At 38.6% G+C, this 26,878-nt stretch overlaps 1 protein-coding gene across 2 annotated transcripts in view; it reads left to right on the top strand.

Annotated features, from left to right (window-relative positions):
- Nucleotides 1-26,878, top strand: part of ITGAV (integrin subunit alpha V) — an 87,172-nt gene that overhangs the window by 54,501 nt on the left and 5,793 nt on the right. For both annotated transcript variants that reach the window (XM_032215592.1, XM_032215584.1), the window contains exons 6-26: nt 173-218; nt 2,174-2,299; nt 3,461-3,505; nt 5,424-5,467; nt 5,570-5,626; nt 7,656-7,708; nt 9,420-9,628; nt 11,532-11,723; nt 12,086-12,131; nt 12,831-12,932; nt 13,808-13,866; nt 15,138-15,292; nt 16,086-16,223; nt 16,636-16,703; nt 18,692-18,839; nt 19,972-20,064; nt 20,390-20,469; nt 22,527-22,607; nt 22,704-22,809; nt 24,517-24,675; nt 25,771-25,884. In XM_032215592.1, the coding sequence (XP_032071483.1) occupies nt 173-218; nt 2,174-2,299; nt 3,461-3,505; nt 5,424-5,467; nt 5,570-5,626; nt 7,656-7,708; nt 9,420-9,628; nt 11,532-11,723; nt 12,086-12,131; nt 12,831-12,932; nt 13,808-13,866; nt 15,138-15,292; nt 16,086-16,223; nt 16,636-16,703; nt 18,692-18,839; nt 19,972-20,064; nt 20,390-20,469; nt 22,527-22,607; nt 22,704-22,809; nt 24,517-24,675; nt 25,771-25,884 (2,121 nt within the window). The remainder of the gene's footprint in view (nt 1-172; nt 219-2,173; nt 2,300-3,460; nt 3,506-5,423; nt 5,468-5,569; nt 5,627-7,655; nt 7,709-9,419; nt 9,629-11,531; nt 11,724-12,085; nt 12,132-12,830; nt 12,933-13,807; nt 13,867-15,137; nt 15,293-16,085; nt 16,224-16,635; nt 16,704-18,691; nt 18,840-19,971; nt 20,065-20,389; nt 20,470-22,526; nt 22,608-22,703; nt 22,810-24,516; nt 24,676-25,770; nt 25,885-26,878) is intronic.

The following is a 26,878-nucleotide window of genomic DNA, read 5'->3' as shown; positions in this document are numbered from 1 at the left end:
ATTATGTGACGTTCGAGACATGTCTGACCCTCCACCCCCACCCTCACCCCAAAAATCATTCATCAGACAGAGTGGCGCAATTTTCAGTCACTGAATGTTCTAACAAGTTCCGCTCAGCCTGAGTATTTATTTTTAGATATTACAATAAATTATCTCTGTCTTTCCTGTCTAGAAAGACAGAGTTCTACTTGGAGGACCTGGAAGCTTTTATTGGCAAGGTAAAACAAGGGGTTTGATGAATAAAATGAAGGTTACTTAATTTGTTTAACCTTGGTGTGATGTAAAACAAAAATGATTAAATTTTTAATTCCACAGATACTGTGAGTTAGAAGTAGCTGAATTGTTATGTGGGAATTTATAGTCTTTTTCCTATTGAACTTTCTTATCTGTTTTTCTCCTATGAGGTGCCTGATCCTCGTAAGTCTATAAGCAGCTATAGGAAGGGAAAATGCAATAGCTTTAATGGATTCCCTGTTGTAAAGCAGAAATATCTTTTTAGGGCACCTGAATATAACAGAAATCCTAATATAAAATAACATTTCCTGGTAGCAGGCAGAGGCCTAAGCATAGAATATGTAAACAGTGATTATATTGTTTACACATTACTGAAATAGCTCAATTTTCAAATAGTAATGACCATTTACATTTAATCAAATTACATATTTATATATGTAATTTAATCAAATTACCCTATCTGGACTACCAGACTTCAGATAGTTATCAGCAAACTCTTTACTTCCATTAAATTGTCATCTGTTTGTTTGTTTGTTTTTTGCAATCCAGAGACTTTTTTTTTGGCAAAAGTTAACTATTAAACTAAGTTATTGCTCTGCTCAGAATTTGAAAATGACTTTTCTCAGCATGAGAATTTTTGGAGATTACGTTATGCACATCTGCATGTTAGGCTTTAATGCCTCATGCTTCTGTTAATTTAGGATCCCAGATACAAAAACAGCAATGAATATGATTTGTCTTTATAATGCTGCAAGATTGCTGTTTTTCTACCACAGAATACTGTTGTGAAGATTAATCTGAGTCAGTTTTTCCAGCTATTAATTGTGGGTTTAGCCAGACACTCAAGCCTAGGAATTAGGTGTAAGTGCATTTGTTGAGCCACTCAACAAGTTACTGAAATAATGGATATACAGGTCACTCTGTTAAATCTATACTATAGTATACTTCATAGGGACACGGTGGCTCAGTGGCTAAGATGCTGAGCTTGTCGATCAGAAAGGTCGGCGGTTCGAATCCCTAGCACTGTGTAACAGAGTGAGCTCCCATTACTTGTCCCATCTTCTGCCAACCCGGCAATTTGAAAGCATGTAAAAATGCTTGTAGAAAAAATAGGAACCACGTTTGGTGGGAAGGTAACAGTGTTCCTTGCGCCTTCGGTGTTTAGTCATGCCAGCCACCTGACCACAGAGATGTCTTCGGACAGCGCTGGCTCTTCAACTTTGAAACAGAGATGAGCACCGCCCACTAGAGTCGGGAATGACTAGCACATAGGTGCGAGGGGAACCTTTACCTTTATAGTATACTTCTATGAACTATAGAAGACCTTCTACTATGGAGTGTTAAATTTAAATTTACCGCCAAAAAAATAGAGAGAGACTAGTTGTGTCTCTGAAACTTAAATTTAAACAAAAGTAATTTGTTGTGGAAGCGACTGCCTGCGAAGGCTCCTGGATTGGGGCTGGAAGGCGGAAGCAGTATGCTCCATCCCGTATTTGGGTAGACCAGCTTGCCCTGATAAACCTGCCTCATTGGAAAAACACCTCTGCTAAGGACTTATAGATCGTAACTTAATTGTGAGTGAGTCACGTAGGATCGTGCTATCTTTATCCCTTTTATCAGGCCAAAGATACGCTTGGTTAAATTCTTCACACCTCTTTATTGAAATGAACCAAAACATTATTTTATTTTCAGACTTAGTTTGATTTTCCTCTATAGTTCTATTCACAATTACCTAGTAGTAGCAATAGCACTTATATATCACTTCGCAGTGCTTTACAGCCTTCTCTAAACTGTTTACAGAGTCAGCCTATTACCCCCCTCCCCCCAACAGTAGCACTAGTTTCCAAGCTGACATTATAGAATTGCATTTTATGATGAGACAACAAATATCTGCTCAGAACTGTATTATTTCAAGGTGTTCCCGTTTGTTTTTCTCCAGGCCAGCTAATCTCTGATCAAGTGGCTGAGATTGTGTCAAAATACAGCGCTAAAGTCTACACCACCAAATATGATAACCAGTTAGCAACGCGGTCCGCTAGTGCTAGTTTCGATGACAGTTATTTGGGTGGGTACTTGACTCTGAAACAGGAAATGTTGTAAATTTGTGATAAAACCGATGCTAACACTCACTGGGATGCAGCTTCCCAATGAAATTAGTGAAAATATGTTTGTTTTTGATGTTTCCAAAAGAAGAACTGTCCTATATATAGCCATATTTTTTTTTTAAAAAAAATGTATGACTGGCACATATTTACTGGAGAGTTTTCAATTTTACTCTTCAAGTAATTATTTTAAAAATGCAGTCTATACTTAAGCTGTATTGGGTAGTGAATTCTAATTCTGCAGTTGCGTATAGGCATGACCCGACAATTGCGCGCTAAACATATGCACGCCGACAAAATAGCGCCGATTAAATCGCGACGTCAAAATCGCGGCGACAAATTCTCCACGACAAAAGTGCAATGACAAGCACAGTAAAATCGAAAAAAAATTAGGGTTAGGGTTTTGTCGCAATTTTGTCGTCGCGCATTTGTCAGCGCGATTTTGTCAAAAATCAATTAGCTATTTTGATGGCGCTCATTTGTCCATCGCGGTTTTGTCGGTGCACATATGTCTATTGCGCATTTGTCAGTGAACCGTGTACAGGTAGTCCTCGACTTACAACAGTTCATTTAGTGACTGTTTCAAGTTACAACGGCACTGAAAAAAGTGACTTACGACCATTTTTCACAGTTATGGCCTTTGCGGTTTCCCCATGGTCATGTGATCAAAATTCAGACACTTGGCAACTGACTCATGTGGTCATGTGATCCCCTTTTGTGTCCTTCTGACAAGCAAAGTCAATGGGGAAGCTAGATTCACTTAACAACCATGTTACTAACTTAACAAGTGCAGTGATTCATTTAACAACTGAGGCAAGGAAGGACATAAAGTAAGGCAAATGTCTCTTAACAAATGTCCCACTTAACAACAGAAATTTAGGGCTCAGTTATGGTTGTAAGTCGAGGATTACCTATATTCGGGTTTTTTCCAATTTTGAAAGAGAAATAGCACCCCCTATCAGTCAACTGTGAGAATGATTTCAGCAGCTCCGTGAACAGGTTTATTTTAAAATAGATGTCTAAATATGTTTTTGGGTGTATCTCAAAATAGAGTATCTCCATGAATTATTGAATTATTAATATTAATTCTTGAGTTCTCATTTTCTTATTTACATGCTTGACAGGTTATTCAGTTGCTGTAGGGGATTTCAATGGTGATGGCATAGAAGGTATGTCTTGGTTCATATTTGCACAAACTGTCCAGAAACTAATGAATTTTGAACACGGGGCGGAGCGGGGGGGGGGGGGTTGAAGAAGTGCTAGGAAATAAATAATCCAGATGACCTGTTGAAATCTGTATTAACTTTTGCATGTCTGCGTGTAATTATTTTAGCTACTGTATTTTTCCTTGGGGCTGTGAAAGAATAAAGATCAGAGAAAATTCTTTCTGCTTTCATTGCAGATGTAGTAAGAGGTTTCTGAGCCTCATTAGAGATTGTGAAAATAGAAGATTGTTGTTGACTGTTAGTGTCATTTCAATATATTCTGCCTCTCAGAAGTATTCTCATTTTATAATGACAAAATGTAATATCACAATGTAGTCCCTTTTTGTGTTTTCATTACAATCCATGCAAGTACCTGAGGGACAGAATTTGTGTTGCAGTGAAAACTCATTTATCATTCCCCTCCCTCATTTCCCCATGGATACACATAATCTTGATGCACATAATTTTAAGAGCCATGGTCGTGCAGTGGTTAGAATGTAGTATTGCAGGCTAACTCTGCTGACTGCATGCAGTTTGATTCTAACTGGCTCAAAGATTGACTTAGCCCTCCATCCTTCCGAGATCAATAGAATAAGGACCCAAATTGTTGGGGGCAATATGCTGACTCTGTAAACCGTTCAAAAAGGGCTATGAAGCAGTGTATAAATGCTATTCTATTGCTATTAAGGAAGCACAACTGGTGCTTACCTTTGAAAGCTTCCCCAGAGCCCTGCAGAAGAATGATGCCAATATAAGATAATTTCCTTCAGGATGTAATAGCAATAACACTTAGACTTATATACCACTTCATAGTGCTTTACCACCCTCTCTAAGCGGTTTACAGAGTCAGCAAATTGCCCCCACCAATCTGGGTCCTCATTTTATCGACCTCGGAAGGATGGAAGACTGAGTCAACCTTGAGCACTTTAGAATCAAACTCCTGGAGTGAGCAGTGAGTTAGCCTGCAGTACTGCATTCTAGCCACTGCGGCACCATAGCTCTACAATTCTACAGTTCAACTTTGTTTGAGCAAAATGGAATTGAGTCACTCCAAAAAGGCAGTTGTATCCCTGAGTGAATTGGAGTGAATCAAACCTGCGGAAATATGCATCCGACCCTCCCATCTGTTCCTCCATCTGTGGAACAGGTATCATGGGTGAAGTGGACTCAAAAGTCTTTTCCCTGGTCTTCATATCTCTCTAAAAGACTCTAAACGCTTCTTGAAGACTGGGAACTTTCCAGAAGAAACAGACTAGATCCCAGGAGTGAAAAAGAAAGTGCAGCTATCTAGAAATGGCCTATGCCACTGGCTCAAACCCTCCGGAAAAACAAAATCAAAGGAAAAGGAGACAGCATTTTTAAAAGGAATTTCTGTGCAAGGAGAATTTGTTATACATCTTGTTCCCACGGTCTTACATGATTCTCCTCCTATTACCATTACTTACAGCCAGTATATCATATATTTTGTCTTTATTGTTTTGTATATCTTTGCCAATCTATAAGTACTTAAGGAATCTGTTCGTTCTAGTTAAAATAGTTTTCTTATACTGTAGCTAATGATAGAGAGCCAGTTTGGTATAGTGGTTAAAATTCAGCCTAATAACCAGGAGACTGTGAGTTCTAGCCCCATCTTAGGCACAAAGCCAGCTGGGTGGTCTTCGATCAGTCACTCTCTCTACCTAGGAAGAAACCACTTCCATAACCTCTGCCAAGCAAACAGCAAGGATTTGGTCAGGCATATTCTGAGAATCAGATATGATTGAACAGATGGGAAAAGCTAATGCCTTTGTGAAAATAAGAATAATGAACTAGAGGGGAAAACTTTCTGAAGGGCATTGATTATACCTACACAGGTGATGAAAAATTCCTTTTATGTTTTCAGATTTTGTATCAGGTGTCCCAAGAGCAGCAAAAACTTTGGGCATGGTAAGGAATTTAAATAAGGCAGTATTAAATAATTGATTTATTCTTTTTAGCAGCCACTCAAATATGCAATGGTACAGAACTTTATTTATATGCATTGTGCAGGTATCCATTTACAATGGGGAAACCATGGCATCCATGTATAACTTCACTGGAGAACAGGTATGGCTTGGTTTCTATAAGAGGGAAATATTTTTATATTTATCTTTATCTTTTATCAGGATAGCAATATTGTTGATGATATACACAAAATACATGAGGAAAAAAAATTGGATAAAAAAATATTTTAGAAAGAGAATGTGGTCATAAGCCAGCTGTGATAACCAAATTCAAACATCATCATGGCCTCTGTATATTACAATTCTGAGAGAAGGTGTTTTTTTCTGGTGATCTTGGCTAACCTGATGGAAGATGCTTCCCCAGTTCAATGTTCCCTCTGATTCTAGCAAGTGAAATAACTAATGGAAGAAGAAGAGCAATTAGTAATTAGCCTGAACAGGCCAATAGCAAAAGGATTGTTTTTTACCTCTTACAGATATAAAAGCATATGCCATCTGAGGTAAACACCCTGCTCACTGCTAGATTTACAATATCCATATAACATATATCCATATAACATTTCCCTTGGAGATTAGATCAGGGGCCCCCAACCTGAGGGGTTTGCAACCGGGCTGCAGAAACAGCTGGCATGCACACACATTCTCACTTGTGTAAGTAGTGGGTGAATATGTGCATGCGCCATTTAAGTGAGTGGCAGGTGTGCATGCGCACTGCCACCTAAATAGAGCTGTACGCATGCTTTCCAGCTGCTTGCGTGGAAACATCCCCCCCCCCCCACCAATTCACAAAGGTGGAAAGTTTGGGGAACTCTGGTTCTTCCCGTAAAAGAGGACCCATTGTCTTCTAAAACTGTCTGTTCCATTGTTGGCAATTTCTTACGTCTGAATTTTACCCTAAAGCTTAACCAAAATCTGCAGATTTCCAACTTCAAGCCATTTGTTCTGATCCTCCTCATATATTTACATGGCAGTCTTTTGCTCTTTGAAGACAGTCATCATGTCTCACAATCTATTCTTCTCCAGGCCTTTGGGTTTTTTTAACTGTGGATTATGATGCCCTGGGGACTTGAGAACAAATGATGCAGGAGGGAGAGAACAGAATATAAATCCAAAGGTGGCTCTTTGTCAGTACAGTCACGAATGCCTCTGACCATGACCAAATTGGGTTCTGACAAAAAAATTCACAATATTTTTTTTTGGGGGGGGGGGCAATTTCCCCTTACCCGCCATTTTTTTTTGTAAGCGCCAAATTTCCAAAATTAGATTTGGGTCGCGAGCAAATTGGGTTGCGACCAAAGTTATGGAACAAATTATGGTCGTGACCAGAGATTCTACTGTACTTACTCCTATTGCATCCAGTCAAAGTGATCACAAAGTCAAGATTTTCCGCAGTTGCTGCTATAAAGAGAATGACCCATCTAAATTAAACGTGGAACAAGAAATAAGAATGGTGATCTCAGAAATAAATCTCAGACTTTGGGAATTACATTATAAGTTCATCCTTCCCACTAGAAATATGGCTTTAAATTTTATTTAATTTTTTATTTGTAATCCCCAATGAAAATATTTTATTTTTTTTAAAAGCTGCGAAGTTGTTTGTTTTCATTAAAAATTAATTATTGAAACAATACCCTATTTCTTATTTACCTCTAGTCTCCATTAAATTGTTATCTAAGGGAAGGATGGAATCACAACCATTCATTCATCATTTTAGGAGATCACAACCCTACAGAGTTGAGAAACCCTGCTTGAAGGCATCAGTGTTCAACTTCAGTCCCATTGGAGCAGCCTTACCATTTATAAATGCCCCTTATTCCTTTTAAAATTGAAATTCTATGAGTAGTTATAACGGTGGAGAATATCCAGTGATGTGCTTCCCTTCATATTACTGTTAATAAAATAAAAAGAGTAAAATGTGATCTGAATGCTTTCTATAACAAGGGAAAACATTCTATTTTCTGTTCTGAGAATAAAGTAACAAATATGCAGAAATAACAAGGAGAAAAAAGGTTATAATTCTAGCCTTTGAAATATGCATGGCAAGAAAGCTTTTCGCAGGTATAACATACCTCTCTAACTCCTAGGTATTTCTGTTTAATGCAGCATTTCTTTTGTTCAATTTTGTTACCCAGATAGCTGCTTATTTTGGATATTCTGTAGCTGCCACGGATATCAATGGAGATCAGTAAGTTATGCTTTTGTTTCATACTTCTTGAAAAGGAAAAATAAAATCTGTTTCTGTAAAATCTTGCCTAAGGTAAAAGTAAAATGTTTGAAAGAACAATGGAAATCTGTTAGCATGCATATTTAACTCTATACCCCTCCCCCCTCTGGGAGTTTCTTCTGTTAAGATTGCTTGATATAGTTCTCCAAACATTTTACAAATAGCATATTTAATCACAGATTAAATCTGTCCACAGATTAAGCCAACCCTCAAAACTTCAGCCAAAATATCAGGAAAAATGCATCACTTGCAAATAAGCTGACACTTGAATATTTAACCGCAGCAATAAGTAAAAAACTGCAAAGTGTTAGATTGTCGTTTGTAAAAATCACTTGATTTTAAGCCCATGATAAATAGAACCTAATTTTTGGGGTGTAACATTCTCGGCTTATTCACGAGTATATACAATGAGTACCGTATATTGTCTTTTTGAATCCTCCCTGGTAGAGCTTCAAATTCTGTGAGTAGAGAAATTATTCTTTTGGTTGTATTTGCAGCCTCAATCTCTCTCATCAGCCTTTACAGGTGGTCCTCATTTAGCAGCTGCCTTGATTGGTTATGATTGGTGATGAAATAGACTTTATAATCAACCCTTACATTAATGACCTTTGCAGGTTTCTAAAGCAAAGGAAAACCGAAGAAAGATCCTAAGCATAGTCACAGCACGTAGCAACCACTTAACAACCAAATTGTTAATCCCCGCGACCCGACAAATGCGCACACAACAAATGCGCGCCGACAAAACCGCGGTGATAAAACTGCGCCATCGACAGCGCGCCCACAAAGGCGCGCCGACAGAAGCGCAATTAGGGTTAAGGTAAGGGCTAGGGTTAGGTTTAGGGTTCTTACGTTGTTTTCGCGTTGTTTGTTGATGGCGCGCTTCTGTCGGCGCTCTTGTCGGCGCACCTATGTGAGCGCGATTTCGACATCGTGGTTTTCTCGCCACGGTTTTGTCGGCACGCTTTTGTCGTGCGCGCATTTGTTGGTGAACTGTTAATCCCAGTTGTGGTAGTTAAATGACACAACCTGTACTACTCCTTTCTCTAGTTCTCCTAGTCCTCAACCTCCTTTCTTCCCTTCCCCCTCCCTCACTCCTGGCTGCTGCATTTTATGACTAAACCATCTCTGTGAGGCAGTGGTGAAATTCATTTTTTTTTACTACCAGTTCTGTGGGTTTAGCTTGGTGGGCATGGCAGGGGAAGGGTATTGCAAAATCTCCATTCTCACCCCACTCGGGGGCCAGCCAGAGGAGGTATTTGCCAATTCTCTGAACTACTCAAAATTTCCGCTACCGATTCTCTAGAACCTGCTGAATTTCACCCCTGCTTTGAGGGGTTTTTGTTCTAATGAATTATACCCCCAGTGCAATCCTAAACCTGTTAAGCCTCAGGCATAAGTACCACTGATGGGACTGATTCTCGAATCAGACTGTTATACTTGCGACCTTGTCTGTTTTATAATTCTTTTGCCCACAAGAGATACGACCTGGGATTTAGTGCCAGTCATAGGCAACTCCTTGCATTCTTGGGATCTCCATCCTCTCCTTCTTCCCCCAGTTGCTGTGTATTCCATGAAGCATAATGGGCTACAGTGATGCATATAACAGATACAATCTTTGTACTGAATGAACAACTTTCTCTCCGTCTCTTTCTGCCTCTGCCCTCAATTTTAGCTATACAGATTTGCTTGTAGGTGCCCCACTCTTTATGGACCGTGGTTCAGATGGCAAGCTTCTGGAAGTGGGCCAGGTGTCTCTTTACCTTCAACAAGCCTCCGGAGGGTTTCAAACTACAGCCATGAAGTTAAATGGCTTTGAAGTCTTTGCAAGATTCAGCAGTTCAGTTGCCCCTCTGGGAGACCTTGATCAGGATGGCTTCAATGGTAAATGCATTCAGTCTTTATTGTTGTTGTTACTGTTGTGTTGATTAAACTTTTTCACAGGAAAAAGTTTAATCAACACAAAAGGATTTTAAACTTTTTAGTTATAACTTGGGGTTGGTTTTTTTGTTATTTTAATGCTTTGTTAGGTTTAGCTCTAATCTAGCAAGCAAATGTTGTTTGAGTTAATGTGTCTTTTTAAAATATGAAGCTTTGAAAAAGTACTGCACAAATAAAGAATACACACACTTATTTTAACTGCGGAACGACCTGCACTTCTGTATCAAGGACTACCTTACATAAAATTATCTCTAATTAATAGGACTAAGGCTAAATTATTTACACTTTGAATTTGAAAATATACCTTTTAAACTAGGCAGTTCTCAATTTATAATAACAATTGGAATTAGAAATTCTGTTGCTAAGCAATATGGTTGTAAAGCATGACAACAGTGATAGCAATCCCTAGAGTCCCAGTTGCTGTAGGTAACCAAATCCCACTGTTGTTAGGCAAGGCACATTCCTGCTACCTTCCCATAAATAAAGTCATTGGGAAGCTGACTGGAAGTTTCAAGAGCTAGACTGATAGGAAGGTAAGTAAGTGGCTGCTACCAGCTGGGAGCGGGGGCGAAAGGATGTGCAGGTTGGGGAGATGCAAGGCGTGTATAAGAGGCACGAGTCAGGAAGAGTGTGATGGAGTGTTTGAGGGGTGCTTGAGGATGCAAGGGAAGCATGACAAGGGTCAGGGAGAGTGCACATGTAATTGGCATGGCATGAGCATAAGTGGGGTATGCAGATGGAGAGAAGACTTACTCCAGCAACTTGCAACTTTTCCTGCCAGCTTCCCCATTGATTTTCTAGAGAAGCCAGTAGGGAATCTGGCAAATGCAGTCATGTGATTATGGGGCAATGCAACTGATTATAAGTCCAAACAGGTTGCCAAATGCCTAAATTTCAATCGTTGGATGGAGGAGATGCTAGGACAGCTGGAACTTAGAAGATCAGTTGTAACCACCATTTTTTTCAGGGTCATCGTAATTTCAAAATAATTTCACTAAACAAATGAGCATACTTTACACTACTGGTTTGAAAATATAGGTCTACCTTTACACCACTAATTTGAAAACATATCTACCAGATTGAATTGGCTGTAATCCATGTTTAAGAGGAAGTCCACTGTTGATTTAAATTAGTGGTAGTCAACCTGGTCCCTACCACCCACTAGTGGGCGTTCCAGCTTTCATGGTGGGTGGTAGGGATTTGCTGTAACTCTGCTTTATAAATTTTATAAAGTAAAGTTACTTCCTTACTTTATAAATCACCATTACTGTGGAACCGTTGGGCGGTTAGAAAATTTTAGTTAGAAAAAATAGAAAACAAAGATACAAAAGTGGGCAGTAGGTGTAAAAAGGTTGACTACCCCTGATCTAAATGGATTATGGCAGAACTCCTTGAAATGTACATTGGCTTAGCCCAGGGGACAGCAATCTGCGGCTCTGGAGCCACATGTGGCTCTTTCATCCCTCTGCTGCGGCTCCCTGTCGCTAAAAATATGTATCACAACCGCCAATGTGTGACACCCATCAGCACACAATTTATTGAGCTTTTCGACCCCCAGTAGGCCAACCATGGATAAATCCAAGGAAAGAAAAGTTTCAGAAGAAAACAGAACCTTTAATTCAAATACATATGCTGGTTTTGGGGGCACTCGGGAAATAGTCAGGCACGGGAAGTGTTTTGTGGCTCCCAGTGTTTTCTTTTCTGTGGGAAACGGGTCCAAATGGCTCTTGGAGAGTTTAAGGTTGCCGACCCCTGGCTTAGTCCAACTTAATCCGCAGCCCTATATTCCATAACCCTGTGTTTGTTCATATTGAGAGATGCTAAAGATTTTTCACTTTGCTTGCAGACATAGCAATTGCAGCACCTTATGGTGGAGAAAACAAGAAAGGACTGGTTTATATATACAATGGGAGAGCCACAGGATTGAATGGAATGCCATCGCAGGTCCTTGAAGGACAATGGGCCTCTGAAGCAATGCCACCAAGTTTTGGATATGCCCTGAAAGGAGCTATTGATGTGGACAAAAATGGCTACCCAGGTGATGTGTCTATAGTGATAATGGCTTATATTCAGTGGATTGCAATATATTAGCATTTATGTGGTGTATCTTTATCTCCTTTCTATTCCCAACTCACCCTCTTGTACCCATCCACCCCTAATCTTCTCTAGAATGTTCTCTGCTGTGTAGAACAGAGTTGAGGAATATGCAGGCTCTATTTTGCATTCCATTGTAGCTAGTGGACACAACTGAATATAATGCAAGGCAAGATTCTATAGATTAAAAGTAGCATTTAACTCAGGAAAAGCCCTAGTTTAATTTATTAAGTTTTAAAATATTAATAATGGTGATAAAGACAGATATCCAATCTAAAAATCTGCATATGCTTTTTCTACTTTCAGACTTGATTGTAGGAGCTTTTGGTGTTGACCGAGTTGCTTTATACAGGTATGTTTTCAGAAGAATATTAGTAGAGAAATCCAGTTCACATCAGCAGCTAGAAAAGAAAAGAAAAATAGCTCTTGTTAAATGGGAGGCACGCTTGGAACCAGGTTTTAGTCACAACCAGTTGTCTCTGGAAAACTCACAAATAGATTGTGAGAGTATTAATATCTTCTGACATGAAATTATTTAGCAATCTTTGTCGAGAAACATGCTGTCTCTGGTTTAGAAGCCATTGTGACTTGAAAATTTATCTGTCATGAGTTTGATTTTTTCTCTTTAAAGCCATCCAAATTGCTAGCTATTCCTGTATCTTATTGGAATGAATTCACCAATTCTGACTATGTGCTGGGAGGAAAATATTAAAAATACTAGTTTCCCTGGAATCTCTCCCCTTTCAGCTTCATTAGTTGATTTTAAGTTCCTATACTATGAAAAGTCTCTTCATTCTCTTTGTCTGTTCCATGCATAATTTCCTACAGCTTTGTAGGAAACAAAAAAAGCCCCCGATTCTCATAGCAATGTTGTCCAAGTCCGTTGATTAGGTTGGTGGCTATTTCTGCTTAAAATTGTTGTTCAAAATATTTTCCCTCTTGCTATTTTCTACTTTCTTCTTCAACTCCTTTGCATGTACAACTTCACCTTTCATTATCTAGTGATTCATGCAGGTTCCCCTGACAACTTTTTCTTGGTTCCTTTTCAAAGGGCCCGGCCGGTCATTACTGTGAATGCTGGATTAGAAGTTACACCAACAATTTTAAATCCAGAGAACAAAATCTGTGAAGACAATGGTCAAAAGGTTTCTTGGTAAGTTCAATAGATTTCCCCATTAAGTCTTTGCAATTAACACTATAAGTCAAATTAAGAAACCAGGAACATCTGTAGCTGATGAAAGTGAATAATGCAAGTGTCGGGCGAGTGTCTTTCCGTTCACCATGCTTCCTAATCTTACCATAGGATTTAAATGTGTTATTTTAATTACAGAAGGTTGCTTCCTTATATCTGATTGTGAGTTTCCTTTCTTCGAAAGCAGCAAATCCTTCTTCATGTTTATAACACTTTAAAAGGTTACTCCAAATGGGAAAGGAATTAGAGTCATTGTATATAGGATGTAAAGCCCCATTTGAATCCTGATGAATTCCATGAATTTGAATTCTAAGCTTTTTCTTGAATGATTAAAACAAAACTGAGGGCTAATTCAACCCAGAAAAGTAGCACTCTGTTGAATGGTGTAAATTTGCCTATGCCTTTATCTAATCATTCCCAACCGTTTTGATTAGACTTACAACTATGTGAAAAGTTTCTTGAACTTTCTCTTTCTGCCTCAATAAATAATAGTTTAACAAATATACAACTCATCTTAGACTCCTCAAGGTTGATTGAAATTAAGCATCTAAAATTGCTCTGTATATGCAGGACAGATCAGTTAATCTAGTAATAACATATATTTAATAATTGCAAATTGAAGAAGTGGTAAAGAATTATATTAAAATTTAAATTTAATGACCCTTGGGATCAAGAGTCTTGCACTGGAGTTGGATCCTAGTCCCAATTCTGAAACTCTGATCAGAGAGCACATGAGAATGCATACCCTTTCAATATTCATAGACTTACATCTTTCACTTGGCCTGTCTATTCCCCCCAAAATATTGTTTTTAATTATTCTTTAATTTTCTCAATAGTTTTAGAGTAAAGTTCTGCTTAAAAGCTGATGGCAAAGGGAATCTCCCCCCGGAACTCAGTAAGTTCTATAGATTTGTTTTACTGCACATGTAGAATAATAGTTTAACATGCTGTATTTGTGTGTTCATACAATAAACTGACAAGTCTTTAAATTTGGGATTATACTGGTCCAAGCTCCACCAGTATAAGACATAAATAAAGCCACTCGGTACTAGCTAGAATGTGGATTTGTGCTGATTGCTGACCAGAAACAGATTCACTTTTAGAAGCAGTTTGAGCCGTGTAGCAGGCAACATCCATTTGGTCTCTGATATTGAAAGCTCAGGATTAATTATTTACCAGACCATGAAAATAGGGATTGAGGGCACACAAAATAGCTCGGTGCTCTGGTCATCCACAGTTGCTGCAAATATCTGCCAAGAATGATTACATTTGCATATACGTTGTGAATGCTCCAACATTGAAATTTTTTAAGAAGAGATTGGACAACCATTTGTGAAATGGCATAGGGTTTCCTGCCTGAGTAGCGGGTTGGACTAGAAGACTTCCAAGGTCCCTTCTAACTATGTCATTCTGTTACAGCATGTGTTTGTTTGCTTATTCCGCTCATTCTTAGCCTTTTCAGCCAAGAAAGCTTGGGGGCTTTCTATGGGAGGGGTTGGGCACATGGGTAAGATCACAAACATGAAGGCAAGCAAGTACTGCCCCACTTCTCCCTAAGTCAAATTTTACGAGCCCAACTAGGACAGGTCAGTAGGGCAGAATAGGTGAGGAAGGATCTGGAGGGTCAGGCAAGGTGCCCAGGATCAACAGCTGCCAACTCAAATAGCCTATTTGAGGCTGCCATAATGTTGCGTAACTTCTATACCTACCACCCCTCATCTTTAGATGGAACTGCTAAGGATGGTGGAAATTGTGATTCAGCATTTTCACGCACGGCTAAAATAAGTAGCCTTTGTATAAATGAATGAAAAGTCCGTTGCAGCCTTTAGGCTAATGAACCAGTCCAACATGGAGTCCTAATAATAATTTGAGACCTCCGCACTAGAGGTTACACCTCCTATTTCACTTTGAGAACAAGGCGTCAAAGTAGGCATCTAAAAAAAGTCCTCTGAGATATCTCGTATAAAGGACAAGAGCAATTGCCACCATATTTGCTTTCTGCAACCCCCATTAACTCATATTATGAATGGTGTTGGATCTCCCTTGAAAGCTTCTCAGAGGCAGCCTTTGCAACTACTGAGAAAAACACCTTACCAATGGTTGCTGCAGAGAACACACAGATCTAAAGGCTGTATTACTAAAATATTTTTTTGTGTTTGGTGATAGCTTTCCACGTGGAGCTCCTGTTGGACAAACTTAAACAAAAAGGTGCCATAAGGCGAGCTCTGTTTCTCCACAACAGACAATCGGGCCACTCAAAGAACATGACAGTCTCCAAAGGAGGTCGAAAGAGTTGTGAAGAACTTGATGCTTTTTTAAGGGTAAAAATATATACAACTGTACTTTGCCCTGACTCACTTTTTCCTTTGTGTGGTATGGTTTATCTTAGCAGCTTCCGGTGTCAACAGCCAACTTGATGATTTCTACATTATCCAGTTTTACCATAGATATTTTCTCCATATATTTTTGAATGGAATGGCTTTGTCCATGCAAAATGTCCAGCTGTAAATAAAATGGAACATAAACCATGCGGATGGTCACTTTTCTTGATCCAGTGTTTGGAGTCAAGCATTTTCTTTGGACTTGCCTTGATTCTGTACAAAGATGGAGAAAACGAAATCTAAAGAAGCAAGAAACATTTTACCCATTGATCTCACTGCTGCTTTGACTCTTTAAATCTCTCTGGAACTTGCCAGACTTTTATAGCTGGTGGTTTTTCTCTTTACCACTAGGCTAATGCAGTTCTTACAAATATTTGCAAATATTTGTGTTAGACCCTTGTAGAGAGCAATAGAAATGACTGTGCAGAAACTAGACAGAAACAACATCTGCATTCAAAAACATGCTTTCAGCACAGGAAACAAAAAGTGTGACGAGGAAATATAGATCCTCTCTAATTCACCAGAGTGTAAGAGGGAGATAGGGAGGAGGAGGAAGAAGAAAATTTAGTCAGGTTTCAGGATTCTAATACTAGATTTTATATCCATAAAGTAGAGTTCAGTCAGACTTGTGACATCTGTTTCCTGACAGGGTCTCCCTCAAAGGGCAGACAACATTTGCCAAATTCTGATTTTTGTTTTATTTTAAGACATAAGCCCATTTTCTCCCTTCTAGGATGAAACTGAATTTCGAGATAAGCTTACTCCAATTACTATCTTCATGGAATATCAGCTGGATTACAAAACTGCTTTGGATTCTACTGGTTTACAGCCCATCCTCAACCAGTTCACTCCTGCAAATATCAGCAGACAGGTATAAAGCTGGGAAGTGTAATACACATTCTTTGCAACCAGCAAAGTTTTCTTTAATATTAATGATATTTTTAAAAAATTGTATTAGAGAAAGAAAGGATATTAACTTTTCCCCTCTTTGGATTAGTTTTTCTGACCAATTTTACAGTTTTCTCTTTTAAAATAAATAGTAGTTCTTTGATGTCATTTTTCTGAGTTGAAACCAACTCAGTTGAACCAAGCATGCAAGCACCAAGTATTTTGCTATTCCTCCCTATTAAAAAAATTATTCCCACAAGAAAAGTTTTCATATTACTACTTGGCTTAGTGCCAAAGTAAACTGAAGATGAGTTACATCAGTCTTCAGTAATCTGACAAAACAAGAATAAAGAGTCAGATATTTGGGATTTAATTTTATTTTTTCTCAAATCTAGGCTCATATTCTTTTGGATTGTGGGGAAGATAATATCTGCCGTCCAGATTTAAAAGTAACTGTTGACAGGTAAATTCTGGTTGATTTTTTATTCTAAAGGTATATAAATATAATTAAAGGTAAAGCTTCCCCTCACACATACTGTATGTGCTAGTCGTTCCCGATTCTAGGGAGCGGTGCTCATCTCCGTTTCAAAGCCGAAGAGCCAGCGCTGTCCGAAGACATCTCCGTGATCATGTGGCCGGCATGATGAACACTGAAGGCGTAGGTTTAAATAAGCACAAATGTAAAGATGAGGGCATAAAACCGAAAATTGGCAAGGAGGGCCTAGTGGTTCTCAGGCTAGAGAGCGCTATTAGGTTTATATGTCTCGGCTGTTGAACGTCAAGCAACCAGCCAAGTGTCTATTAATGTGGAAGCATGGAAGGAAGAAATCCAGATAACAGATTCTAAGGTCTCTGACTTCTCCACACTTGGATAGTGGGCAATCAGTTGCATTGAGAGGCTTCATTCTGGTCTGCAATATTTATTCTGATTTAGCTAAATCATGACTGGGAAACCTGCCAGGCTAGCTGACTATTGAATTAATGGTGAAATATTTGGAGTTCTGTGATTTTATGCTCATCTTGATGTGCTGACATTCACTCAATGCAACATATTCCCTTACTTTTTAAAGTAAGAAATGAAAGACTCTTTAGCTCATGCGCACATGCCTTTCACTTTTGTTGGAAGATAGGAAGCACTTATTTAAATCTGATTGTTTTGTTTACACTGAGAACTCTGCTGACTGCCTTGCTCAGTGCCTTGTTAACAAACAAGACAGTATATCATTTTCAGAACAATTCATGATGTTAAATCAAAGATTGCTTGTTAACAATAATTTTGTGCTTTAGCTATCCTGGAAACTGTGAGCAGAGACTTTATGGAAGAAATTATATGAAAAGAAATTAAATGAATTTAAATGTATTTGTATATTAGGTTTTTTAAAGAGAGTGTTCAGTCCTCCAAATGTGCAACTGTTGTAATGTTTTTAAAGGGCACCTGTTGAGATACAAAAAACGAAATCATTTTTAGTTCAAAATTGAACTCCAGATGAGCAACAAAATTTTAAAGAAAAATCATTTTGCCAAAAGAGGGGAAATGAGTAACAGAAACAAATTCTTTTGGAACCTTCCCCCCACCCGCAATGTGGCCTGTCATGTAGCTTTTATTGTGCATATATAAAATATAAGTTTGTCATTACAAACAGAAATCTACAGGAAGAAGATACAAAGAAGAGGCAACATTTGGGATAGGATAAGCACTTATAGAATTTAGCTTCCTCCGGTCATTTCTCTAATTTACATTCATTTATCCCGGATTGCCTTAGCTTATAAAAGTAGTGAAAGGGGCAAAATGTGTTAGGACTCAAACATGTGTGATATAAAAGTAGTTCCCATAACTCCATTAATTGCTCCTAAGCATAAAGATAAAGCCCAGGATGGCATTGTTTGTATGGGCAATGCTTTGTAGAACAGCCATGGAGACCTTGGACAAGATATTCAGATGCTGTGAAGGTTCTGCATCTAAAAAAGATTAAAACCGTGCAGGCAATTGTATTCCTTATGAGACTGGACAGAAGTGAAGAACTTGGACTTGAAGAAGTCAGACCAAAAAAACATTGACATCTTTGAACTTTGGTGTTTGAGAAGATTGGGAATACTGTGGACAGCCAAGAAAACAAACAAATGGATCGTTGAGCAAATCAATCCATAGTTCTCACTCAAAGCACACATGACCAGGTACAAATTATCCTACTTCAGGTGCATTATGCAAAGACACAATGTGTCCCTCTAAAAGCTAGGAAAGGTGGAAAGCAAGAGAAGAGGACAACCCGAAGAAAATGGATGGACTTTAGTACCATGGTGATGGATGCACCACTGAAGGTCTCAAAAGATCAGATCTATGGAGGTAGAAACAGCAGTTTCTCAACCTCACATTGGACTACAGGTCTTACTTATTTGGAAAAATATTTTGATCAAGAGGAATCACTTTTATTTTGTCTTGGTCTTTTGCAGTGACCAGAAACAAATCTACATTGGGGACGACAATCCATTAACCCTGATTGTCAACACCCAGAACTTAGGTGAGGGAGCCTATGAAGCTGAACTCTTTGTAACCATCCCACCACAAGCAGACTTCATTGGTATAGTTCGCAACAATGAGGTAAGTCTTGTGAGTCTACGCGAATGATCTTGTTATTGCTACTTATTGGAGTAGTAGCTCAAAGCTTCAGTTTATGCTTTCAGTGCAGAAAGTCTTGGTATCAGTTTCCGATCCAGCAATTCTTTTGTATTCTTTTGTATCTTGTGTGAGAGCTGACAACAGATCACTCAAATACAAACTCAGTCAGTTTCGCAGCAATTCTTCTCAGCCCCAAGGAGCTTACAATCAACAAGTAGAACAAACCAGGGAAGGCATTGTCTCTTCTTGTTTTGAGTGGGTGGGAGGCAAGGGACTCAGCCCAAGAGCTGGGCCTCCTTAGAGGCAAAAAGGTAGGTTTATGTCTACTCCAGAACCTAGAAACAAGCATCCCTCAGCAGCAACCTCCCACACACTCACTCAAATACAAATGTAAACCAGGTTTCCTTTCCCAAAGAGAGGATCATGCAGCCCATCACATTGTTGGGGCAGAAGAAAGATACAACGTTTTTTATACTTATTTCCCTAAACATTGGTCTACACCACAGTTGCTGGAATTGTTCTGTAATGGCTTCTTAACAAAAGTGTATTTATTTCAGCTTTTCTGTTGCTTTTCTGCCTTTGAAAAGCTGTTACTAGGTTTTGTTTAGTTTTGTTTAGTTTTACATTGTCAACCATTTTACATTGTCAACCAAGGAAAATGTAACATATCGGAATTTCTATGAGTTTTTTATATTAGAGATGTGGTTGGCCACAAACAGAATATAATGCAGCAAAACCTAAATATATTGTGGGATGTTTAGGGGATGAGGAATCTGTTACTTCTGAACATCTGTTATATCCAAATTTATGACATGGCATATATTTACAAAATCATATGCCTAATTATGTAATTATAATTAAAAGTTGTTGGAAAAAATGTAAGCATTAGTGAATAATTTAGACTATGTACTTAATTCACTTTTTCAGGAGAAAATGCAAGTGCATATTTTTTTTCCTGTTGCATCCGATGACCAGTAAATTAAGCCAATTCATTTATTATTTTATGTATCATGATTATTTTATGATGTATATCAGCACTTTATCTGGTATACCAAATGAACTATTGTACCATGGCTATTTAATTTTGGGGGGAAAATATTTGCATTCATTGCAGGCTTTCGCAAGACTTTCATGCGCATTTAAGACTGAGAATCAAACTCGGTTGGTTGTCTGTGATCTTGGAAATCCTATGAAAGCAGGAACAAAGGTAAAAATGAATTCAACTCTTCGTTTGGTCTCTTTGTATAAAAGAAGGGGAACCCATCTATAGAATGGGGCTTGGTAGAATGTGATGGAGCAGAGCTGTCAAACTCCCGGCCCATGGGCCGGATGCGTCACACTCTGGCCACGCCCAGTTTAACGAAGCGGAGGGAAAGTCCTGATACATCACGTGATGCCATCGGGATGATGTAAGTTTGACACCCCTGAGATAGAGAGACGACGTCACACCTTGATTCAGAGCTAGCATCCAAGCTTCAGTCTCTTTTGGGATGTTGCCTATTAAAACCTGTATGTTTTCTCTTGTGTTAAAGCTCTCAGCTGGTCTTCATTTTAGTGTTCATCAACAATCTGAGATGGATACTTCTGTCAAGTTTGATCTACAGATCCGTAGGTAAGGAACACTTACCACATGTGTTTTGTTATTATTAAATACGATTATCTATTACTAATTATTCTTTTTAACATTTTAAAATATGGATAGCCCTGTGGTAAGAGATTAAAATATAGGAGCATAGTATTTTAGTCTTAAATATAACTTAAATTTCATCTCATTAACTTTCATTTCTAGCCTTAGAGTTGGAATTATTCAGGTTGTCCTTTTATTTTATTTTATTGTTTTGGTGGTCTCTGTATTTAAAGACTTGGTTGTTGACTTTGTTCTAAAATTTTTTTTAAGGTGGCTTGTGGAGTAGAATAGTAGTTGTTAACTACAGCATTCGTGATAGGAATTTTAGTGCATGTTTTTAATTTAGGGTTGATAGCCCATTACCGGCAGGGAGGGGGGAAAATGAAATGTGGAATGTTTGTGGGGATGGAAAGTAGAAGAGAGAAAATGAAAATGAGATAATGCTTGAAAATATGGATCATTCATAATGAAGGAGACTGTAATAAAGGTTAGGAAAGAGTGAAGTCAACATTAACTCCTAATAATTACTTTTGTTCAGCTCATGAGCCATTTATAACTAGCTAGACAAGAGTACCCTGGCAATGATTGCTCACACCTAAATCAACAATGATTGGACTACCACAGTATACTCATTGTGGGCAGGTCAGAGGCTGTTAGAATACAGTAGCTAGGCCTGTGATTGCGAACCTATTGCAGAGGTGGCACATGGAGCCACATTTGCCAGCTCAGCAGCCCTTAGCTCCGGCGTGCATGTATGTGCCAGCCAGCTGATTTTCGGTCTTCTGAAGAGCCAGGGCAGGATGTTTTTGCCCTCCCCAAGCTTCAAGAAAGCCTCTGGAGCCTACAGAGGCTTTCCTGAAGCCTGGGGAGGACACAAAATGGCCCAACGTTCATTCCTGAACTTCCGGTTAGGCCATTGAGCCATTTTTCGCCCTCCGAAGGCTTTCCTAAAGCCTGGGGAGGGCGAAAAACGGCTCAATGGCTGAAGCTGTTGGGCCTGTTTTTTGCCCTCTCTAGGCTTCAGGAAAGCCTCCGGAGCCTGGGGAGGGTGAAAATTCCCCAATATGCGCACGCGCATGGGTGTCATGTGCGCATGTGCGGTGGGAGGATGTTGCTCGTGCATGCGCATGGGGGATGGGCACGCACACATGATAGCGCACGTACACACAGTTTTGGCACACCTTTAGAAAAAGGTTAGCCATCACTGAACTAGGCTATTGTTGGGACAAGTCTGTCATGGTGAAGTAACACCTACATTATGATTGCAATAACTTCCAAACCCAATTCAAAGTACAAGTATACTGGCGATTCATTTAGTCCATTCCTTCCTCACACTTCACAAGGTAACTAGAATGTGCTTTTCCGCTTTGTTGTATGCTGCATAGACAACATACAGTTGTTTAGAGACTCTAACTTTTATATAGTTCTACATCAAACTAAGAAGATTTATAGATATTATACCTTAAATATACATTTAGAAACATCTAATTTTGGCAACATAGCTTTGGCCTGCATGGGTAATAATAACATTATTTTTAACCATAAAGGTTTAATTTTCAACAGACATGCTTGCGAATGCTTTAAAAGTAATATATTGATTTGCATGCAAGTAAGAGGAACTAGAGGAACAGGAAGAGGAAGAAATGAGTTTAGATAATAAATCACATTCTTGTTTTAGATTTCTTCAAGACCTGTGTAAACATGTGAACGTTTATACAAAAGACTCCAATAACTGACCTTACAAATGCAACTATGAAGACAAGAGCAATTTTGTCATCTTTAGTGGGCGTCTAGGAACCTGGATTATTCAAACTATCTTCTCTGAGGAGAATATTCCATTTATGAACGTCCTTTCTGATGTTCTGCAGAGCAGCAGGGGGGAAGACTTATGCACATTTTAAAAGATTGGGGGGGAAAGAAAGGGACAGGAAAAACATAACTCCTGAATAGTATTCAGTGCTACATATCTGGTATAGCCAAAGTTCTGAATCTGATGGCCTACCATAGCTTGAATATTACCATGTAACTGCTTTATTTTACAGCTCCAATTTGTTTAACAACCTAAGCCCAGTGAGCTCATATCAGGTGGACCTGGCCATTTCAGCTGCTGTAGAAATCAGAGGGTGAGTCCTGATCCCTTCACAACCTCTGTCTTGATTTGAGGGTTCTGCTCCATGCACCATGTCCATTCATCCCTGTTTGTTTCTCACCTAATTTAGGGTCTCTTCTCCTGATCATATTTTCCTCCCAATTCCCAACTGGCAACCAAAAGAAAATCCAGAAACAGAGGATGACATAGGGCCTTTAGTTCAACACATCTATGAGGTATGTTGGCGCTCAGAATGGTAAATAATAATCATAGATCTGAAGATAGAGAAAAATTTTTTTCACACTTTTATCTCTTCTTGTACCAGTAAGTTGTGGGTAATCTACTGATTTCCAAAGGAAAAGCCAAACACCTTCTTCAGGCACTCCTTTACTACTGCGGTCTTTAACTTTTTTCCCTCTGGAAGTACTGGATTTGAACCACAGCATGCCCCAACTGGCATGGACAATTTGATACATATGTGGAATATTGCAGCCTTCTGTAACTGTGTTTACCATTATCAAGGTCGTCTTTCTGACCTTCTCTATCCCAGGTCTATTTTGGGGTTCCACCACAAAACCGCGAAGCCCTTATCCGCGCCAACATAAGTGCGGAGGCAAATCCGCGCCGTCCGAAGCGCTAAGAAAAAAACGACCCTACCGCGATGACATAACCGCGGAGGGCAAATCCGCGCCCTAAACCTAACCTATTTTGGTCCTATTAGGCTAAATGCAAACCATACATTGCCGTATTCTGTGGGTTGATCTGCATGATCAACCATGTATACGTGGCACTTATAATTTCTTCGTGGGAAGGAATGTGTCATGTCATCTTCTGTGCACACACAGTCTACTAGGGTGCAGCCTCACTTATTGTTTTATACTACAAATTGATTGTTTATTTGTCAGATTACTAAAGCCAGCCAACTCCATAGCAACACCATGATTGGGGCTAATTAATTTGCACTGGCAAAAATAGTGCAATCCAGTTCTCCTTCTGTATTTCATTTCATAGAAGGGAAATAAATGTTTGTCTGCGTGGTTTCTCCGCTTTGTATCAAGAACACAATTGCACAATTATTTTGTCCCAAGCATCAAACTGTCAGCAAACTTTCTGAAAACTCCTCTCTCTCTGATTGATTGTTTTTCCCTTCATTTCCCACTGGACCATCAAGCTATTTTTTGTCACCATTTCTCTCTGTTACTTCTGCCCCATTCAGCCACCTGGTCATGATGTGATTAAATTGTTAGAAAAAGAGCCAAAAGCAGAGGAAAAGAGATGGGCAGAATATGAAATTCTGGAGTATTTTTTTTTAACAAGTTCATTGGTGAAATACTAAAAGGCAAGGCTTTTTTTAAAAAGTTCACTGATAAGAAAGTGAAACATATACCTTTTAAATGTTTTTAACTAAATGAAATCCACAAGAGTTCTCCCACAAACTGTACGCATTATGAAATATTGGTATCTTTTTTGCCAGTCCACTGGTAGGTGCATCAAATTGTCAAGTACATGAGGGAATCAACAGAGATGGGCTCATGAAAAAGGTTAATCAATCGAAACCACATGTTCTGAAAGATTATGTTTGGTGCCTGCTTTCATGGTATGGGTGGGAGGGATGAAAAGCAAGGGAATCTGCCAATCAGAACCATGCTAATTTTGCCTGGCAATCACCCTGGTATACGAGGAGGAGGGGGTTGAAATCCTGAAATGGTTTCTTAAGATAGTTCCATTTATAGCCAGTTTGTGCACTTCTAAGCAGCATAGAAAAGTCTTGAGATTTGCTTATTATTGACTGGCTTTAAGTAGTAAATTAAAATATTTCATGGAGTTATATGCAGAGACTTTTTACTAACTGAGTCATAATCTGTGCAAGTCTACTTTGGAAGCTGACTGGTTCATTGAAAGTAGTTCCTATTAAACTGATTCGTTTTCTAATTCTTTGTTAGCTCAGAAACAATGGTCCAAGTACCTTCAGCAAGCTGATGCTCAATCTTCAGTGGCCGTATAAATACAACAATAATACCCTTTTATATATCATCAAATATGAAATTGAAGGACCCATGAACTGTACATCTGATATGGAGATTAACCCACTAAAAATTAAGGTAAAAGGAAAGCCTATTTAGATTATCTAAATACCAAGCTGTTTACCTGTCTATGTATTAAACTATAAGGATTACTGTCAATAATTGTACCGATAAAGCATGTTTGGCATCAACAGAGGGGGAAAAAAACACAATTTTAATGAGATAGTAGCGCGACCTGTACTAAGTATGTGTGTATGTATGTATATGTATATATGTATATGTATGTATGTGTGTGTGTGTATATATATATATTAAATATTATATTATATTATAATATAAAATATTATATTATATTATATTATATTTCCCTCTGTTGGGGTGTAACCTTCAGTTTTCCTTATGTCACTATCAACTTCCGAAACATATTTTGTCTGCTTTTTATTTCCTTTTGTTGAGACACATCCCCACTTTTCAATTTTCTCTATACCACTGCCAAACCAATGGAGTTTTTTGTCTGCTTTTTATTTCCCACCGTTTCTAAGTTTATAAATAAAGGTTTATAAACATTGGTGTGACGTATAAAAATGGCTAGAAGAAGCAGCTCCAATCCATGATTTAAAAGATTGTGGCAGCCCTTTGTTTCCATAAGGAAATCTGCAATCAGTTAGTTTCCATGTTGTAGGGTTAATGCATGAAATATTATGCCACTTTATAGGTGTTCCCCAACTTTCTTTATGTTCTTTATCATTTAGCCATACCAATTAGACTTATATACCGCTTTACAGTGCTTTACAGCCCTATGCAGTTTACAGAGTCAGCAGTATTGCCCTCAACAATCTGGGTCTTCATTTTACCCACCTTGGAAGGATGGAAGGCTGAGTCAATCTTGAGCCTGGTGAGATTTGAACTGCCAAATTGCAGGCAGTCAGCAGAAGTAGCCTGCAGTACTGCACTCTAATCAGTGCACCACCGTATGCATTGATTTTATTCATCCCAGTGTTTCTTCTGGCTTCCTCATTGACATTGAGTCTTTGACGTTGTACGTGGGTAGGAGAACAAGGCAAACAGCATGTTCTAGTGAATCACACATAGTTACATCCACGAATAAATGTGGATTAACAGCATTGGGAGTTTGTTCAGGAAATGTGCTAGTAATCAATCTTGATTATATAGGTATCAACTTCTCAGCAAGATGAAAGGAACGAAACGCTTAGTGGAGAAGATACCCGCAATCATCAAATCCACCGGAGAGATCTAGGTGTTCCAGAGGAAGATGTACAAACTTTGGTAAAGTCTTTGTGCTAACTGCTTTGTAAACAGTCCCTTGTCAATATTTTAGGAGAAGGACCAGATGTTTATGAGTATTCTGTGAAGCAAATGCTGGAATCAATTTATTGCACTAGTTAGTCAGAGTACAAGGGCTACTTGTTGAGCAAGTTGATAGTACAGTTGTTTCTTCTTTAGTTGTCTCTCTTTTTCTCTGAGCCCTCGACTTTGCTGATTGAACAACTTATTTTCTTTGTCAAGAGCCATAGGGGATTTTATCTGCCTCCTTGCTCACCTGTCTGGCTGCCTGTCTCTCTGACTGGTCTTGTCTGTGTCTCTGACTCCATCTCTATCTATCATCTTTATAGAACGTTTAAACTATTTCAATCTTTTAAGACTCTAACTGGAAATGAAATTGTCTGGCTGCTTTTCAATGAATAATTCAAAATGTCAATATTGATGAAAGATGAATAAAATGTGATTTGTTCAAAACAGTTCACATCTTCAGCAGACTTTTCTCTTTAGTTTAGCTATGTCTCAGGTATGAATAGAGTAGAACAGAGTGTCTCTGAATAATTAAATTAAATCCAATGACTTAAGAATCTAGTAAATTTTAGCTGGTAGAAATATAAATTAGAGTCTGAGCCAAATAACAGCCAAATACACCAGGATATACTTGAAAGTAATACATGGAATATATGCAGGTAGTATACAATAGGGTCTAAACAGTAGAAAAACCGAATCAGAAAGCAAACCTTTGTCTTCACTCTGTTCTTCAGCCCTTCAAGCAATACATTTTGAATTTTAAGTTGTTCAAACCAATTTCATCTAGATAGATGATAGATAGATAGATAGATAGATAGATAGATAGATAGATAGATAGATAGATAGATAGATAGATAGATAGATTATAGATATAGATATAGATGTTTTTTTTTAATTTGTGCTGATAAATAAATAAAGGGAGACTAGTATAGATCTATTTCAAGCTATTTAGCTCTCATCAGCTAGCCAT

The sequence above is a fragment of the Thamnophis elegans genome, chromosome 1 (assembly GCF_009769535.1).
Source record: "Thamnophis elegans isolate rThaEle1 chromosome 1, rThaEle1.pri, whole genome shotgun sequence".
Taxonomy (NCBI): Eukaryota; Metazoa; Chordata; class Lepidosauria; order Squamata; family Colubridae; genus Thamnophis; species Thamnophis elegans.
Note: the sequence above shows the minus strand (reverse complement) of the source record. Positions and strands in the feature narration are given on the sequence as shown.